Source organism: Emydura macquarii, unplaced genomic scaffold (genome assembly GCF_026122565.2).
Source record: "Emydura macquarii macquarii isolate MOO-44397 ecotype Brisbane River unplaced genomic scaffold, CSIRO-AGI_Emac_v2 contig_2734, whole genome shotgun sequence".
Taxonomy (NCBI): Eukaryota; Metazoa; Chordata; order Testudines; family Chelidae; genus Emydura; species Emydura macquarii.
The window spans coordinates 2,300,543-2,320,908 of record NW_027132871.1 but is presented as its reverse complement, the minus strand read 5'-3'; the positions used below and the strand labels follow the sequence as shown (position 1 = coordinate 2,320,908).

Sequence of the window (20,366 nt, the reverse complement as noted above, 5' to 3'; positions counted from 1 at the left end):
AAAAGAAAAAAGTTTTTAAAATGGCTTTCAGTTATAAATGCAGCTAAATCAGATATTTTCCATCACTGACCTTGGCCAAGAATGCTAAATCTAAGAGTGCAGGTCACAAAAGCCCCACTGAAAATAGTTCTGCTGCAAGTGCTGTTACATTTGGCTGTCTAAACATTTGTAAAAGGAAATGAAAAGCAACCTGAAAAACCTGGTTCTAAATTTACACTGTCATATTTTCAGAATGTGACTATCTCAACTACTGTTTATGTATTCCCCAGTGGGTTTATTTTTTTTTCTGAAGCTAAGAATTAAAAGAGTCCATAATTTCTAGTATTATGAGGTATACTGCCCAAACAAATTAAATGAAAATATTCAGCTAGAATCACCACATGACATGCAATCAAACTTTGAATTGCTACCACGTCTTGTTCTTTTTCTTTCAGTTGCCAATAAAGAGCAATGCTGTGACTTGCCCTAAGCATACCAGCACATGGGGGTGAGGGGGAGGTAATGTAAGACACCACACACTCCCTTGTCTGAGCTACACATCTGGAAGGTTACAGCACAGGGAACAGCTGTCTCCATGAGGATGCTACTCCCCTTCTTGCACTTGTGGGCAGGAGCATGGAATGGGAGGACCTGCCAGCACAGCTGAGCTGACACAGCACACAGAAGAGGCAGCCAGGAACTAGATTGGGACACTCATTTAATCTGGTCTGCTCCTGGGGCAGAGGCTGACAAAGCCACAAGTTAGATTAACAGTTAGGCACATTGCAAAACGGTGTCAGAGTGTATATTTAAGGGGGAGATGTTGTCTGAGAAGGGGGATGTCCACCTCCACATGCCAGAAGACCGGGCTGGAGATGGAAAAGGCAGAAGAGTCTGACTAGCCTAAAATACTGACCAGATCTCAGACTCACGGGAGTGGTGAGAACAGTCTAGAACAGGCTTTGCCTCAGGACTGGTAGTTATGTTGCAAAGATCCATAGCTCTATACAGTGCTTTCCTAAAAGTGACTGTGGTTAAGAAGTTCCTTTGCTAAACTTGCATCCCTTGCTTGTCTGCTACATTGTCTCTGAAACGGCTAACTAAGTTCAGCGTGCCCACAACAAGGTGGAATTCTGGGGCACTGTGTAAAAGCAAGTAGGGGCTCAGAAGGGTTAAGGAAGTGATTTGGGGGTTTACTGTGGCTGGGCTGCAGAGCTTCATGTCCCAAGGAAGGGTGTCAGTCCTGGGTTCTTTCCCTGGGAGAGTGTCGCAGAGATCCAGAACTAGAAAGTGACCCTACTCTGCCCAGACCCATTTGGCCTAGAAGCATGTGGGATCCAGCAGCTGGCACCACTCACAAAAGATTGAAGGGGAGAAGGGCCCACTTGTGGGAGGCAGCATGGCTGAATGGTCAGAGCAGTGGGCTGGGACTCAGGAAACCTGGATTTTCTTCCTGGCTGTACCACTGGCTTCCTAGGTGACCTTGAGAAGACACTTCAATGCTCAGTGCCCTGTAAAATAGGGTTAATGGTATTGCTGTCATTTGTAAAATGCTTTGAAAGCTACTGATGAAAACCACTATATAAAAGCTAGAGATTATCATCTGGCTGCTCTTTGTTTAAAAACATTGAAGAGGTGGAATTTTACACTAGTCTTATTCCCTGATTTGCGCTAGACAATATCTATGTCATTTTGCAATAAAGCCCATTTTAATGACCACATCATGCAAGTTGCCTTATATGGGTGGATGCCTGCACCTCGTGTGGAGCCCCACGAGGACTCTATGAAGGCATAGGAGTCAGCCTACATAGAAGAGCTTCCAGGCCAGGAGCCATAGTCAGATTTATTATGTTGTCAAACCGATCTGAAAAAATTATATTGAAAATTAAAGTATCATCTCTTAATATAAATTGTTCTTTGGGATACTTTTTTATTAAAACCTGATGGTATCATAGGCACATGTATTAATACTAAATGGAAGTGCATAGTGTAAACTATTTCACTAACAGATCATTGTGCTAAACCACATACCTTTGTTATTTTTAGTTTTTTAACTACAGGATCTAAATTATTTTTAGGACTGATCTTCCTTTTTCCTGCAGAGCAATAATTTTCAAGAAGCTGATTTCTCCCTCTTAACGACTAAGAGTTTAATGAGAAACTTACCAACATACAGATTGCCAGATAGCGTGTAAATAAAAGATGCCCATCCTGAAATACAATCAAGCAATATTAAAGGTTAGCATACATAATCTTAATGTATTCATATCTAACACTGCATGGAATTATATTGATACTGTATACTCCATTCTTCATAATATACTTCAACGTGACTCTTGTAATTGCATAGATACATTCCACTTAAAAGTACACCAGCAATTAAAAGCTCACATTTTCATCTGAAATTTTGTATCTACTATCATTATAAGTAATACCTAAGATAACTGGAAACAATTTGATATTTTTTTCTATTGTTTCATTTTGTGTGGTCACTTTTACCATTTCCCCTATTTCCAGTTTCTCCTGTTATTTCTTTGCACAGAAAGAAGACAGGAAAGTCACTAAAAATAACCAGGAAAACCTGTTCAAAAAGAAAAAATGATGAGATAGGTGGAAGTCTTCCAACATATTCATTTTAGAAAAATTTCCCACGTGTCCAGTGACTCTTTATGTGGCACATTTTTAGCCCCCATGTTGACTTGTGCTTCTGTAAAATTGTTGTCGGCAGTGGTATTGTAGCCGTGATGGTCCCCAGATATTAGAGAGTCAAAGTATGTGAGGTAATATCTTTTACTGGACCAACTTCTGTTGGTGAGAGACAAGCTTTTGAACCACACAAAGCTCTTCTTTAGGTGGAATACATGATATTATCTCACTCATCTAATCTGTATAAAACTGAACAGTTCTAACACTTGTGGGTGGCACAAAGAATTCAGAACATCACAGTACTTTATTTGTCCCTAACAAAAAAAACATTTTCTTTGTGCCCACCACAGTTCCAAAGATCTCCTATTCATACAGTCCAAAGGGGCAGTGCCTTTAGGTGCTACCACAATATAAATGATAAATAATAATAATGGACTTATTGAGCGGCTTTTTCTCCTTGTTTCTAGCTGCTCAGCCACAATTAAAACAGGGTAACAATACATTAGCCAATTTCCTAATTTACCTTAATATTACAAGTTTAAAACAAGTGAAAAACAAGAAAGACAAATTTTCACCATGATCCCCTCCTCACCTGCCAAAGGATGCTACTACAATTTGCTGACATCCCAAGGTTAAGGTTGTGCATGCGCATATGTCTTGTTTGAGAAATGCAACTTTAACTCTGCATTTCCTGGTTTTCTCATGTTTGATCTTTGTTTTTTATTTGATCTTTGCACAGGCCACGCAGAGTGGGCCTTACCTCAAAATTTCCAACTTTTGATATGAGCAATTTGACCTCTTGTGCTAAAGGCATGATGATAATAAGACAATTATGCACCCACGGTTTTAACACCACCTTAACTAAGCTATTAGTATTGGAATTCAAGTGAGTATGGTGTCCCTGAAGCCCTCTTAATGCTGGACCCAATCCTACCACATCAGCTGCAGTTGAAGGCATCCATTGCCCCAGAAGAGCACTCAGCACTTTACAGGATTGATCCCACAATCCTGCCTTTGATAAATCCTGATTGGCTGCTACCTTTAGTTTTGGAAGCAACTCTATTACATGTAAAAACAACGAGAGTCCTGTAGCATCTTAAGGACTAACAAATTTCTGCAGGCATGAGCTTTCGTGGGCTGCAGTGATGAAGTGGGTTACAGCCCATGAAAGCTTATGCTCGCAGAAGCTTGTTAGTCTTTAAGGTGCTACAGGACTCTCATTGTTTTTGCTGTATACAGACTAACACGGCTACCCCTCTGGATCTATTAAATGTGTAGCCATGCACACTGGTATGAAATTGGTGTATGCATTCTGGATTTATTTTTCTCTGTCTCTTATATACAATCTGAGAGATTCCATCCTTGTAGAAATGTTTTAAATAGCTTTACTGTACGACCAGACAGGTCACTGACTAATTACAGAATTCACAAAATAGCCCCTCCGAACCTTACACTTCACCTGATTGTAAAGATTTTAACTGCATGTCCCTTTTCCACAAAGTGAAATTAGATCTTCCAAAATGTTCTGCCAGTTCCCTTGGATTTTAGGCATTTTTGCCTGTCTGAAATCATTTTCAGTATCTACCTTTTGTTTTGGCTGCATAATACTCTCTGAGAAAATACCACAAATTCCATGCAAATCTCCTTGGAGGGAAAAGCACTTAAGTCTGCCTTCTTTTTTCTTTCATACGAGATACTTATTGATTTCCTTTCTTGGCTCTAAAGTGTAAATTCCAGAACTGTATCCACTTTATTTATTTCTTCACAGTAATTCTGCACTAGCCTCAGAGCTTTCTCAGTCTTTTCTATTAGTAATACATTTTCTTACGTACTGTGAGTTTAGTATTTTATTGGACCATTTTTCTTTGTGCAATGCTTCTAAACACCGTGGGCCAGATCCTCAGCTAGTGTAGCTTTAGTAATTTACACCATCTGAGGAATTAGCCCACTAATTTCTTCAAGGAGTTTCTAGCTAACTTGGATGCAATGCATCCAAGGGTGCTGAGGGAGTTGGCTGATGTGCTTTCAGAGCCATTGGCTATCATCTTTGAAAGTTCGTGGCAATTGGGGGAGGTCCCTGATGATTGAAAAAAGGGAAATATAGTGCCCATCTTCAAGAAAGGGAAGAAAGAGGATCTAGGGAATTGCAGACTGGTCAGCCTCACCTCAATCCCTGGAAAAATCATGGTGCAGGTCCTCAAGGAATCCATTTTAAGGCACTTAGAAGAGGGGAAGGTGTTCAGGAACAGTCAACATGGATTGACCAAGGGCAAGTCATGCCTGACCAACCTGATTGCCTTCTATGAAGAGGTGACTGGCTCTGTTGATATGGGGAAAGTGGTGGACGTGATATACCTTGACTTTAGCAAAGCCTTTGATACTATCTCCCATAGTATTCTTATCAGCAAGTTAAAGAAGTATAGTGTTGGATGAATGGACTATAAAATGGATAGAGAGCTGGCTAGATCATTGGGCTCAATGGATAGTGATCAATGGCTCCATATCTAGCAGCCGATCACAAGCGGAGTGCCCCAGGGGTCGGTCCTGGGGCCGGTTTTGTCCAACACCTTCATTAATGATCTGGAGGATGGGGTAGATTGCACCCTCAGCAAGTCTGCAGATGACACTAAGCTAGGGGGAGTGGTAGATACCCTGGAAGGTATAGATAGGATACAGAGGGACCTAGACAAATTGGAGGATTGGGCCAAAAGAAATCTGATGAGGTTCAGCAAGGACAAGTGCTGGGCTGCATTAGTAGGAGCATTGCCAGCAGATCAAGGGAAGTGATTATTTCTCTTCTATTCGGCATTGGTGAGGCCACATTTGGAGAACTGTGTCCAGTTTTGGGCCCCGCTCTACAAAAAGGATGTGGACATGTTGGAGAAAGTCCAGCGGAGGGCAACAAAAATGATTAGGGGGCTGGAGCACAAGACTTATGAGGAGAGGCTGAGGGAACTAGGCTTGTTTAGTCTGCAGAAGAGAATAATGAGAGGGGATTTGATAGCAGCATTTAACTACCTGAAAGAGGGTTCCAGGGAAGATGGAGCTAAGCTGTTCTCAATTGTAGTAGATGACAGAACAAGGAGCAATGGTCTCAAGTTGCAGTGGGGGAGGTCTAGGTTGGATATTAGGAAAAAGTTTTTTACTAAGAGGGTGATGAAGCACTGGAATGGGTTACCTAGGGAGGTGGTAGAATCTCCATCTTTAAAGGTTTTTAAGCTGCGGCTTGACAAAGCCCTGGCTGGGATGATTTAGCTGAAATTAGTCCTGCGTTCAGCAGGGGGTTGGACTAGATGACTTCCTGAGGTCCCTTCCAACTCTAATATTCTATGATTCTATAAACTCTTTCTTCATTTCTGTTCTGTAAAATGAAATGCTAGGTTTACTTCTAGGAAATATTTTCCCTATAATCCATACCAGCCCTCTCCTGAGTCAATTTCTGTCATTTGGTATAACATTTTTTACCACATATTTTAGTTTAGAAGCCTCTTTCTATTATTAATTGAACTTGATTTATAGTCAGACTTTCACCATGGAAGCCACAGGGGAGAGTAATTAAATTTAAGGAAGCCACTCTTGTTCTGTAATGACCTTTCTTTTAATGTTACTGGAAGAAATAATTAAATTTAAAAGAAGCTGGGTTTCTCATTTGAGATATACAGTATTTTCACTGGTGATTATATTAGGTCCTACATATTCACTACTTTAAACTTCTAAAATTCAATAATTTGCATGGGTTTCACAGTCACTAGTGTGAGTTAAAAAGGTTTATATTATTTTCAATTACTGATCAGATTCTTAAGTATAGTGGTTAATTTCAACCATGTGTTGTCCTCTATTCAGCTCTCTGCAATGCAGCCAAGTTAACATTGCTAATGAAACATTAACCTTCACATTTTTAGATTTTTTTTCTGTTTGGTTTTAGCTTTACAATGGTAACATTGAAGTAACAAGGATTTTGCAAATAATTATATTTAAATTCAATAACTATCAACAAACAAATGAACACAGTGCTACTTTTTCTGGTCTATAAGTATATCTGGCACAGGTCAGAAGTAATTCTAGTGACATTGATAGCAGTTACTTGTATCCTTGTAGTGGGAGAATCAGGCAATCTGTTAAGTTTTCCCCAAAAAACAAACCCCAAATTTTTCTTTTAAAAATAAAAAAATCCCAATGAATATACTTACATTGTCTACTCTCTATCTCAAATGTGTATTTTACAAAAAGATGCTTGGTACAATGGTTAGGGTGGCTTCCAGAGTCACAGAACCAAAGTTCTAGTTTTGGTTCTGCTACTTCCCTGAAGTGGGGTAAATTACATCACTGCTCTATGCTTCAGTTTCCCTGTTTGCTAAATGTATAACGATGCTTAGTTTATTTTGTAAAGTACTTGGAGATTTAAAAGTGGTATACACAAGCTATTATTATGTAATTCTCAACTATGCTGGAGACTTGTTATAACAGAATGAATAGTCTAAGTACATGTCCCTCTGAAATACCGTCTGGATTTTCCTTCCAAGTCTTTATTTTTTTTTCTAAATTTAAAGAAAACATGTAATGGTGCTTGCATGTCAACTACTGCAGAGAATAATTGTAAAAATCTACATCCTCCCAACTCTGGGCATGAGGCCCAGAACACGCAGATAGTTGGGCCCTGTTTATCAGTCTGTCATTAGGCTGGAAAAACATGACATATAAACTTCGGTTGTAAGGTTACCAGCTTTCTCCATAAATAGAAACATATGGAAAGTCTTGAGGCCCTTAGAGAACAGGTAGGTACAACACAGCACTTAGTTAGCATTATTATAATCCTGTTGTTTCAGGAAGGTGTTTAATTTTGTTTAATTCTGCCGATATAGTAACTCCCTGCACTATGTTCCCAGGCTTAAAAGTTCTGTTAAAACTTCTGCTGCCCCAATCCTTTTCAGAGTGAAGTCAATGTAAGTTTTGCTGTTAATTTCACTGGAAACATGGGCAAGCCAAAAGACACACACGTAATTAGAATAAAAATTAGAAAGATGACCATAATAATGGAGTTTCTCTGATAGTGATTGTATATAACTGGGAAACAGAAACATAGTGTATAACCGGTTCTCAACCGGTGGTACTTTGAAGAAGGCCGAAATTTCCTCCCCCCCCCCCCCCCTTTTTTCCTGAGTGGTACTCGGGGAAAAAAAGGTTGAGAACCGCTGGTGTATAACATTCTGGATATTTGGGGCTTTAAGTTCTCTATTTCTATACTAAGCTTAGGGATGGAGTCTACTTTTAGATTTACAATGTGCTCCTCTTGTAGCTCAAAATAATCCACTGCTGAATTTGTACATGGAAGTACATGTTCATAGCTGAAGATAGCATTTGCCCTGTGTATAAGTTGCAGAATGTCCTCATGTCATTGTGCATGAGAGGTAAGGAATGCTGGTGGTCCACTCACTCAGCCAGTTTAGCACAGGCTGTCATCAGGCACAATCGCCACATCCTCTATTCAACTCTGCAGCATTTGTGGGGGAAGGTGGCACCTGCTTGTCAAGTAAAGAGTCAGGATAGCAGCATTAGTCAGAGTCTGCAAGGTCAGTTGTGTCATTGCGAAGATCATTTCAAGACACTCCTCAAACAGCCCACTGCCTACTGTCCATCTTCTGATTGAAATGGGTCAGGAACTTCCTTTTTTTCAACCAAAAAGAGACCTGGATCGCAGTCCATAAGCTGAAATGTGGGAAGGCATGAGGGGTTTGTGATGTCATGTGAATTGCTGAAGACAGGTGAGAGTATTGTTGTACCATGGCTGCATAGGCTATTTGGTGAATTGATAGTATCTGAGATGACTGGAAGAAAGGAATTATTCTGCCTCTGTTAAAAAAAAATGACAATAAGGGTGAATGTAGCAACCATAGAGATATTATGCTGTTATCATCCCTGTTAATGTTTCAAATCAGTGATGATTTGTGGGAGAGGCCGGGATACTCAGTGTGCCTGTAGACCTGATTATTCCAGGTCTTTACCTTGAGACAGCTTTTTAAGAAGATGGCTGAGTTTAATAAGCCATGCACAGTAGTTTTTATAGACTTCCATGAGGCCTTTGATTCAGTGCAACAACTAGCAAGCTTGTGGGAGCTGATGAGATGACATGGCATCTCTGGATAGTGTCATTATTTGTAGAGCTCTACTATGGAACAGAAAGTTGCAGTCGAGTTTAGAAAGGCTGCATTGAATCACCTTCATTGTTCAAAATCAGCATTGACTAGCTGATGGATAAACTTCAGGAAGCAGTAGGCACTGACCAGAACACCATTTTCCTTTGAGATTTCAAATATACCGATGACATTGTTTTGTTGGCTCAGTTTGGTGAATCACTGCAGCTGATGGCTGATCTGCTTGGGCAAGAAGCAGAATGCACTGGTCTGGTTATTAATCCAGACAAAATTAAGTCCCTAGCCATTACCATCAAGCAGCCTCCAGCTCCAGATTACAATCAGCCGAGTATTAACCTGTCTGGTTAGGACACTGAGGAAGTGGCAACTATCAAATACAGGGGCAGCATCATAGACAGTGCTGGAGGATGCTCAAAAAATGCAGACGCTCATATAGCAGCAGCCACAGCCATGTTCCGGGCCCTTCGCTGTCATGACATCAAGTGGATCTATAGGACTACAGCTACACCCACTCTACAGACAGCAGTAAAACGTGGGTGCTGAGGAAGGATGAAGAGTGGCAGATTGGTGGTTTGAATTCTCACAGTCTTTGTGAGCTACTCCATATTAAGTGGCAGGACAAGATCAGCAATCAGGCTATCCATAGCCAAACCCACCAACCACTTCTGTCAGCACTGGTTTGGCTTTTGTCAGCAACTTTCTTGGTACAGTCTTATTATTAGGAGAGAGGACTACTGAATTATGAAGGATGTTTACCAAGGAATGCTCCTACACATCTGGCAATCTCGATCTCCAAGAGCTTTAGTGGCCTGATAAGATTGCACGTGACAGATACAAACTGAATAGCCAGCCAAACTATCTTGTTGGACATAGCTAGAGATCAGTCTGGGTAGTGCTCGAACTGCAAGGAAGCTACGTCCTTTTGGGATCTGCCATGATGATGATGATGATGATGATGATGATCACAGACTGCAAAAACAGTAGATCTAAAATTCAATAGTGAAATCACTGTATATAAAATGTGGCTTGCTTTCCAACCCTACACAAAGGTATTTCACAAACTAACATTAGAGCCTTCTAGCATCCCTCTTATCCCATTCGTTTTACTTCCCAATTGTGGCCTCTTTTCAGCAGAAGACTTGAAAAGACTCTGGATTTTCAGAAATTATCTCACTGTTATTCTAGCATTGGTGCAATTTTAGAGATGCTGGCAACAGTGAGAGCACTAGGGTAGATTAGCCACTAGCTTTACTAACATTGGAAGATTGGCAGTGAATCTATACAAAGTTGCACGAGTGTCCTCAGCATGGAAGCAGCTTTTCTGAGTTGGAAAGCACTTCACGCTCATCCCAATCCTCAAAAAAGCCACAAATGACTATACCTGGTGCTGTCACAGAAATTTTAAACTAATTTCTTCCCCTACACAATCTTTTACTCTGAAGAACAGACTGGACTAACATAGCTGAGACACTAATACAATGTATGTGATATCACAATCCATCTGTCAAAGAGGGAGTGAATTATGTGACATTGCTAGAGCCTGGCACAGGAAAAAAGCCAGTTATGAAGGGGAATATACATGTAAATCAGTATTCAGTAATATGAGAAAAGAAATGAAGATAAAACTAAATTCTCTTATATCAATGTTTGGCTATAAAAAGGAAATGTGCTTCAGAGTGACAAAGACTTTCCAGGGGTGCAGTTGTGCAAGCCTTTATTAAAAATTTATTAACTGTATTGTCTGTGGTGTTAGCAGGATTTTAACTAACTTTCTAATATCATGCCAGAAGATTAAATATGTTATGACTGTAATGTCCATGAAACATCTCTAGTGTAAACCAAGTATTTTTGATACTCTGAGTTTTCTAAATTCTCAAATATCTTTCTTCTCTTTTCTCTGTGCATTCCAAATCCCTAATTCCTTCCTTTTATCCATCCCCTTTTGCTCTTTCGGTATCACTTGTTTTATAAAACACATGGCTGGAAAAAGGGAGGGTGTATTTCAATATCCTTCTGTCTCCTTCTCCAAGTCCCACATTTTTAAATAATAGAAAATGCATATTTTGGAAAACACTAATGATCTTTCAGAGTAACACATCCCTGGCCCAAGTTAACTCCCATACCAATGTCTTACTCCTCACTTGCATTGCCCAAAAGTATGGCTTGCAACCACTAAATCCATCAAGCTACCCTCTTCTTCATGATAATATATTTGCCCCAAGTCTAATCCACTTCCTTGATGCTTTTGTTGCTAATCAATTTTGGCTCCTACACTATCGTTTCTCTGTTATTTTTGGCTTATCAGCAATTCCTGTTGAAGAGGTTCCCCAGTATGTATGAAGAGCACTAGATCAGTTTACCACTCTGTGTATGGTATGACACCACTAAATTGCACTACTTCCTCTCAAAAGTTTTACTTGTAGAGAGCAAAGTCAGGTTAAAAATCATTTTAATTACCCCACTTATGTGACAAACAACACTTAAGATTATGAAAAGTGGAAGAACTTGACGTAATAATTTTACTTGCTATTGCTTGTTAATTTTGCATTTCTCTAACACTGGACATTGATAAACTAGTCACTTTCACTTGTACTAATTTTTTGTCATTTTCACTTTCAGGTTATGATGTCTGAGTTACAAAGAGAAAAGAGGAATGTATGCTTAAGAAAACTCTTCTCACTGGAATTAAAAATTAGCCATGGTAACATTTCCATTGGTTTTATATTTTGTAAATAATGATTTTTACAAAGACTCAAATTGTGGACAAAATTTTGACCCAACATTATCCATTTAATAATACTTAACACTTACATATCCTACCACAACTTCAAAGCACTATGCAAACCCTGACAAGTGTTCACATCATCCTTGTGAGGTGGGTGAATAATACTGGCTCTGATCCAGCACTCTCTGACGTCAATGGAATGGCTCACATTGATTTCAACTACAGAACTGAGTGGGAAATGTTTTTTCCATCTTGTGGGAGTTTGAAATTTTGAAATGTCTTCCCATCCCAGACCAGGACGAAAAGTCAAAATCTCAAAAATGTTTGTGATCTGATAATCCGGAAAAAAATTTTGATCAGCTCAATTGAAACATTATGCTTCAATAATTTCAAAATATTTCAGATTTCACTCTTTACATTTTTTAAACCTTTTTGAAATATTGATATGTAAATAAGGTAACATTTCAAAATGAAAAGTTGTTTCAAAATAGGGGAAAAAAAAAATTTTCTAAATTTTTTTCAAATTGGGAGATTTGTCCAAACCATCCTTTTGCTGTGAACAGTTTCAGTTTTGATGAAGTGGTATCTTCCACCAACCCAATGAGCTGTACTCAACAGAAGACGGATCAGGCCTATTCTCCCAATTGTGTTGGCAGCACCCACCTCAGCGGGGTGGAAGAGCACCCCTGCCACAGGAAGACAGCCCTGTGGATCCCCAGCAAGTGATGCCATGGGGCTCCTGCCCCCATCACCAGGAACCAGTGGGAGGAAGGATCCTAATCTCCTAAAGAGAGGTAAGAATAAGCAGGGAGGTCATGATCCCATCTAAGCACCTTGCAGGAGAAAGAAGAACCTATCTCAACGGGGGACAGACTGGGAAGGAACCACAAAAGCACAGGGAGCAGGTGAGGTCATGTGGGCCCCTGCTACCATCCCCAGCAAAAGGACAGCCCTCGGTGGGAGTTGTGCCTGCCTTTCCATGGCAAGAACTGGCCTCAGTATTTCATAAAATGCCAAGCTGCACTTAATATGCTGTTCTCCCACACAACTGACACACAGCACTGCACACAAGGGACACCATACTCCAGCACAAATATATAGCAAAAACATTTACTGAAGTGCTTCTTTCCTTCAGTCCACACCACAAATGGAAGTACATCATCATCATAAAAGCAACACACATATGATAAGTGTTTCCACAGTTATAAAGCAAGAAGAGCAACCCTCATACAATAAGAAAAAAGTTATTGTAAAGTTACAATATATAAAATGATTACAATAAGAATTCTTTTTAAAGCACTATAATACTTTCAAGTAAAACAATAACAGTGATATCTGGAATTTGTGAAGAAATACCAAAGAAAAGAAATGAACCAGCCAAGACTTTCAGGTCACTCTATTTTGGGGTCAGTCCTGGTATGCTGCTATAAGCTGATTTTCTCCCCAGCCAGTGCACAGTATTATATTTCACATTTTGTACTGCAAATTTGGTAACATACAAAGTGAGAGAAGCATGATGAGAAGGCAATTCTCAATTTTATTATGCTTATCTACAGAAGTGCTCTGAAACATCCCTGTCGTTGCAGGCACGTAACTCGGTTTATAAAGGGGTTGAAAAGAACTGGTTTTATTGCAAACAGAATACTGCACCTTCATGCACACAGAAGGCTGGGTTAGAGATTTTCAGTTCAAGGGTGCTCTTAGGCAAGTGCTGGGACATAAGTGAATGGGACATAAACAGGTACTTAAGTGCTTTACCCAATCAGAGCCAGAGTCTCTTAATAATAGGGACCATTCCACAGCCAGAGTCTGCCACACCTCCTCCCACACCTGACATGTCTAAGGTAAGAGTGGGAAGGTGTACCAGCTTTATGCTCCTAGGTATCCCTTATGCTGAGAGAAGCCCCAGCTGTCCTCTTAGCCAGGGAAAACAGAATTACTTGGAGGCCAAGTTCTGGGCCATTATGTGCAATGGAGTGAATAAGCTCTTAATGATTGACACAATTTTATATATACTCACACATGAACAGAATGACTGCATATCATATATATATTCTGAGATGCGACGTCATACCAAACTTGTCACATTTATTATTCTTATTGTACATGAGTAATGTATCTGATGAAATCTGGGACAAATACATATACAGGTAATTTGTTTTTCTGTATGTGTTCCATGTTCCAAAATCCTGAGATTATCTCCTTCCTTCCCTTCCTCACACCCCGCCCCCTGCAGCTGTGAAGACAGAAAACAACTCTACATTGTTTTACTAAAAGTAAAATCAATTTGCTTTGCAAATACTTTACAACAGTTACAGCGATGAACAACAATGAATTCTTTTTTGTCGAGCTAACAAGCAAAAATGTGTTGCAAATGTGAAGGAATTTGGTAATGTTAGAGATTTTGCTAAAGTATGAGCCCAATCCTGCCAACCTTTATACACATGAGTAGCCCTAATGAAGTGACTGGGACTGTTCATGAGAGTAAAGGTTACCATATGAAGGAAAGTTGCAGGATCAGGCCCTAGATTCTTTGCAAGTGACATAGAATGTAATGGTTAAAACTTTAGTGACTTGCTTCGGCTGCTACTGTAAAAATATTGTACATAAACATCTGTTTTCTGAGAGAGCAAGTTAAATGACCTAGACTAGATGTGTCTAGTCTGAAGAGATTACTATAATGACCATAAAAAAAATTGGAAACAGAATTTAAATACATGAATAGCCACTTTAGAATGAAATAGATGTACTTGAAAATCCCATATGGTAACACTATTTCCGTGCTTCTTTACAGTAGATTTGGTGAGAAAACCTCCAGATTGTATTGGTATTTGCTATACAACAACAGAATGTAGTCTATTAATTAACAAACGCTATATTAAAAATATACATTCAAGGAAACAGAGAGAACAATGTTTGAAATACCACAGCTAAACTATATGGATCAAGTAGTCTGTGCTTTAATAATATTCCACCATTTGTCCAACTGGTCCTCTGCTATCAGATTAGTAAAATGACTGATTCTTGAAGACATTTGAAATAGCTTCTCCCAGGCCAATAGAGAAAGCTAACAAATTAACTTTAGGTTGTTTATTTGTTTGGTTTTGTTTTAATTTTCTTAATTTTTTCCCAGTTGAAGTGAATTTAGAGCTGAGCCTATCTAATGACTGGGTTGGTGAGCACAGTCCCCCGAAGTAATGGAAGACTCTCCCCTACAGTGAGGGAAGGGCCACTGAATTCAGATATAAATTGGGATTGACAATCCCAGAGCGTGAAGGGACTATTCATCCACAGACAAGGCATAGTACAGGCAACTGTTTGCAAATTCTCTCACTAATAGCTTCTACGTCAGTACAGTGAAACCATTGTCAAAGGTAACAGAATAGTTTAGTCCTCTTGCTGCTGTACTTTGAAATCTCCCCATTGAGAACAGCAATAAAGATACTACAGTGTCAATTGTGATATGAACCTCCGACCTCAAATCTAAGAGCACCAACTCCTTTGACTCAAGCCACTAAACAGCTGGTAATTATTTTTAGTCACTGCCAACTTGTGGATCCTAAGCAGGTGCATCCCCTTCCCTAAACCAGACTCCCAAAATCACATTAATTGGACTAGTTTTACATCTCCCAATTATTAATGGTTTTCAGACACTAGAATATGGCCTAATAACCCACTATTATATTTTAGATACAGGGAGGATCTTCAGCCCTTAGATATTTGGATGACACTCTCATCAATGCTTATGGAGGAGATGGCATGATGGGACAGTCTAATTTGGCAATTGACTGATCTTTGACTACTAACGGTAAATATGCCCAATGGCCTGTGAACGGATGTTAGATGGGTGGGTTCTGAGTTACTAAAAAGAATTCTTTCTGGGTGTCTGGCTGGTGAGTCTTGCCCATATGTTCAGGGTTTAATTGATCACCATATTTGGGGTCGTGAAGGAATTTTCCCCCAGGGCAGACAGGCAGAGACCCCGGGGGGTTTTCACCTTCCTCTGCAGGGTGGGGTAGAGATCACTTCCTGGTGGATTCTCTGTATCTTGAAGACTTTACATCATTATTTGAGGACTTCAATAACTCAGTCCTAGGTTAAGGGTCTGTTACAGAAATGGGTGGGTGAAGTTTTGTGGCCTGTGTTGTGCAGGAGGTCAGACTAGATGATCATAATGGTCCCTTCTGACCTTATAGTCTATGAGTCTATCAATGAGAATTAGGCCTCTGTATTCAAAGGCAGAATTTGACCAAAGGTAACTACCATATTGAAACTTTTAAACTCTCAGAATACAGAACACTCCATACAGAGAATATTTTACCCATAATTATACAAAGACACAGAGATTCATACAGAAACCATTACAGGAGAAGTGGCTTAAATTTCTTTGAAATACTGGTCAATGAAATCTTTCCTACCTTTGGGAACTGGCTGAATGTGCTTGGCTCCTTTGTCCAGCTTGAAGTCCAGATATAACGTTGGTGTGCGAGTATACACCTTGGACTAGGGAAGAAGTAGGGAGAAAAAGGTCACTGCTATACATGAAATATATCTCTATATCATATAGTGACTTTCACTACTTAAATAACATGTCATCAAATGAATTGCTGAGTTTGTTATTTAACAAAACCAAAATTGAGTTATACACTATATACAGTATATGAAGATCACTTCAGCACTACAATTATTTAACTGTACTTTGCAGCATCTTTCATACAAACCATATCCCAAAATACTTTTCACAGTTAAATAGTTCCATTACAAAATTAAATAATAAATACAGTACAGAAAGGGATAAAGGGAAAAACTGCATTTCCAGCTGAGATATGAAATGTTTGAAAGCATCAATGAGCTGGTGAGATACAAATAGGCTCTTCCATATAACAAGACTTGCAGAAGAGATGGCTTACACCCAAAAGTGGTCAGCTTGTATGGAGGGACTACGAGTGGATGCGAACAGAACAGTGGCAGTGAGAAGTAGCATAAAGTCAAATTCTCATGGGAAAGGCTTATGTAGTTTTGAACTGGGACCAGATATGCATAGTGTTAAAGGCATTTGAGGATGAGATATTCTTTGTACGTGCAAGAAGGCAAGCAATAGCACTGTACATATGAAGTCTGCTTTCCCAAATTCTAGTTCTTCAATAGTAAAGGTAGTTGCAATACTCAAGAGGTGGTGAGGTGGTAGATGAAAATTTCTATAGCAGTGGAGTCAAAGTAGGACTTTCCACTATCCTAGAGGCAGCGTCACAAAAATACAAGGTTAAAGGGAAAAGTTCAGAGTATACAATTATGCCAAGGTTACAGGCAGAGAAACCAATTGAGAGGTCTGAGTTGAGGACGAGAAGTTTTTTATTAATATTTAAAATGTTCCCCACATCTGCTTGTTTCAAGGAAGTCATTATTCCTTTAGGCATATACAGTATACACTCATGGGATGCGTCCAGCCCATCCAATAAAAGAAACTTTGTGAAAGTAGCTTCTTCTCTGTTTTTACATGATAGTCACAGAACAATTCTTCAAGCAAAACAGGGTTTTGGCTAATCAGGAGAGAAATGCATTGATGTGTGGAGATGTGACTGACTTTCCAGTAACCAGAAGCTGGATAAATAGGGTTATACCATACATGCATTTTTATTGTTTACATAATATTGAAGAAAATCAAGATACATTTTTTTTTTAAATTCTAGGTGTTTTTTAAGCACTAGCATACAAACACTACAGGCAAACATGAGTGCATACACATATTGCCTGCCACTTCTCTAGGGTAGTCTGGAAAATGCCAGTGTTCTAATGGTTACATTTTCTTGTTTTGCATAAAAACAATCCTTGGAGAAGTCAGCAACAATGAAGAAATCTCACAAATGCAACAAATGTTAATAGAACAGAAGCAAATAAAACTAATAAATATATGTAACAGGACTATTACTTCAATAAAATTCTTTTTTCCAGTGGGGGTTTATTTGGCCTATCCTTATTTGGAAGTTTTTCTAATTAAGAGGCGCTTCCAGATTTGCATGAAAAAAACCCCAAAAAGAAAACTCTCAACGGTGTGTGTGCCAAATCATTCAGTCCTCCAATAAGTACAGCCCTCCTTCCCAGGAGAAAAGTGAGAAAGCTATCTCAGAACCTTTTAGGCTATTATATAATCACCAAGATGTTTTTAAATTTTATCTCACCAAATGGATGAGAAATACACAGGAGCAATTGATAAGTTCACTATAGCAAGGGATCGTTGTTTTATAAAGTTGTTTAGCTGGAATAACTTGGTTAAGCTGTCAGGATGTATCTAAGAAAAGGCAATCCATGCCAAAATGCTGACAGCCATTTTCTCCTGACTTTTCAGTCACCTCCTAGTGGAGTGTTGCTAGATTTGATTGCATTGCAGTCTTGGCAGAATTTTTCCTTCCAAACAGTTAACAATGTAGGACCTGTTCCTGGAAATGCTTACTGCTAAGCTAGAGTCGTTTTGGAAAAGTCCTGCTGAATTTAATAGGGAAAAAAAAGAACTTTGCTACAGGGTTTTGAATCATCCTATAGAATTTAATAGAGATATCTGTCACTGCTACTGAATTCTACATGTTAAAAAAAACCTGGAAACACTATCATTTTCTATTAAATTCTATAGATGTTTAGAGTAGTTTTTATAGGACTCCATTAGATTGCTATACAAATATATTGGTTTAATCATTTCTAAATTCTATAGGGCATTTTCAGAAGGATGCTCACTGTCATTAGCCCTACAGACCTTGATGGGCATTATTAAATTTGATTGTGAAGAGCTGAGTTAGTTGACACAATGCTGACCACAACTGACTGGCCAATGTAAACTAGACCAAATTGTGTTCAGTATCATGTCAGTTAATAGATTAATTGCAACTAGTTGACACAAGTTTGATTTTCCCTCGTCTACACAGACTGGTCAGTATTGCAACAGTCAATTTAAGTCTTAATACTCATGTTTGACCACAAAAAGTTCTGGAATGTAGACATATCATATGAGACTATTGTGGCAATGAGCACTACACTTGATAGTAAATGTTTGCAGGAAATTATGCCTGGGACAGGGACTCTGTCTTCTTCTGTTTTGACAGGACAGGGCAAACTGTAAGGAATCTGGGAACAAACAATGATAACGAAACCTGAAGACTGGGTGCAATAGATGTTTTTTCACAGCTCTGCCATGACCCATCTAGGTCACTGAGTGACAACAACATTGCCATTTTCACAAAATATTTTTTCAAGCTAAAGCAGTGATCATTTAGCTCAGAATGCAGAACACTCAAAATTCTGCATTTTCGGATGCGGCTTTATGTAGAAGTTGCCTTTTATGCACACGAACTAGGGCTCATTTTAGAACAAAATAAATGGAATTTGTAATGAACAACAATGCCCTCTAAATTTATTGATACCAGATTGAGTACCATAAGCATGTAACAAACAGATCCTAAGTATTGGGTGAGTTTTGTCTCATTGTTTACAAACACACAGTCAAATTTTCTAGATTATTTCAATGCCTTTTGCCTTTGAAAGGGGTGGTTTTATTGTTATGTTGGAACAGGGAAGATGTTGACATTAAGCATTTTCTCTTCATTTAATCCATCCTAAGGGAAGGGGGAGGATTTGTAAACCACAAGGCTTTTCCTTTGTTTACCTAAACCTAGACCAAGCAGAACCTCCCCTAGCAAGCATGGCCACTTTCACCTTTATTGTAATGAACAGAATGTGCCCCGTTTTTTGACTTTGAAACTGCATCAGGAGATCTCAGTTGCAGCCTCTTCCATCTTTTCATTTCAGAAGCTTCTGAGAACCCCCTAACATAATGTTCCTGCTAGTTCCTTTAGCCCACGAGCACCTTGGAGCAATGATGATGTTCCTTGCATGGCACACTGACCAGTTGTAAAGTACCGTACACACTTTACAGTCCCAGGTAAATGTATAATATATAAGATGTCTCATTGCAGGGGCAAAGCACAGGGAAGGAGAACACAGCTAGACATGAATACATAAACTCAGAGCTTAACACTTAAATAAGTCAATAATAGAGGAAAGGGTTAGGAATTATTAGAAAAAATCTGGGGTGGGAAAGAACTAAAAGAGGAAGTTTGAATGTTATGATTTTCACACAGATTTTATATTTGTCATGACAAACTCATTTAGTGTTTTCTGTGGGAGATCAGGACAAACATTAAAATAGTACAGCCTTATCCATCATCTCCAAAATATAGCAGGCATGTTTGTGGATATTATTTATTAAAAATATACACTAGGCTGGTTTAAACTATCTGCATCTTTTCTGGTTAATGTGTCTGGTTAAATACCCACTACTCAAAAGGCTGTTTTATTTATGAATTAATGAACTGCAAAATCATCCTTTAAAAAATAAAAACTGCTTGTAAAGTTACAGCACAGAAAGGGTCATGGAATTAGTAAGTTTGCTTCCTTGAGTTCTTCTGTAAAGGCACAAATATTATTAGCCATGTTGCATTACTCTTCAGTGACATTAAACAAAGCCTTACAGGCCAACTTTCATACAAGAGAGAGTTTTCATAGATAAGGGCCAGATGATTTCCCACCGTGGAAAAGTCCACTAACAGGCTGACTCCTGAAGATTCCTCCATATCACTTCCTCAGGGATGGGGAAGAGGGATAGAGCTCTCACCCCTAAACAAAAGGGAGCTGGGGGGTTGGCCTAGAGAGTGCCTAGATCTCAGGGGATCTGCCTACGTACTGAGAATCTCTCAGAGGACAGAGCTGTCCATGCAGGGACCTTGTCCTTCTGCAGTCACGTGCCCTGGTGGAGCTGTGCTGACAGAGCTTCACTTGTGTGCAGCTGCCTTGGGAAACCTCCACCAAAGGTTCCA

At 39.2% G+C, this 20,366-nt stretch overlaps 1 protein-coding gene across 9 annotated transcripts in view; it reads right to left on the bottom strand.

Moving 5' to 3' along the window:
• The window catches only part of PIR (pirin), a 90,602-nt gene that overhangs the window by 14,928 nt on the left and 55,308 nt on the right, over positions 1-20,366 (bottom strand). For 8 of the 9 annotated variants that reach the window (XR_010923272.1, XM_067566148.1, XM_067566150.1 and 5 more), the window contains 2 exons: positions 15,921-16,005; positions 2,146-2,190 (listed from right to left, as the gene is read on the bottom strand). Coding sequence is in view for 8 of the 9 variants with exons in the window: in XM_067566148.1 (XP_067422249.1) it covers positions 2,146-2,190; positions 15,921-16,005 (130 nt within the window). In the remaining variant the exon portion in view is untranslated. Of the gene's footprint in view, positions 1-2,145; positions 2,191-13,346; positions 13,739-15,920; positions 16,006-20,366 lie in introns of those variants that run through there. The other variant, XM_067566153.1, reaches the window with a different exon arrangement.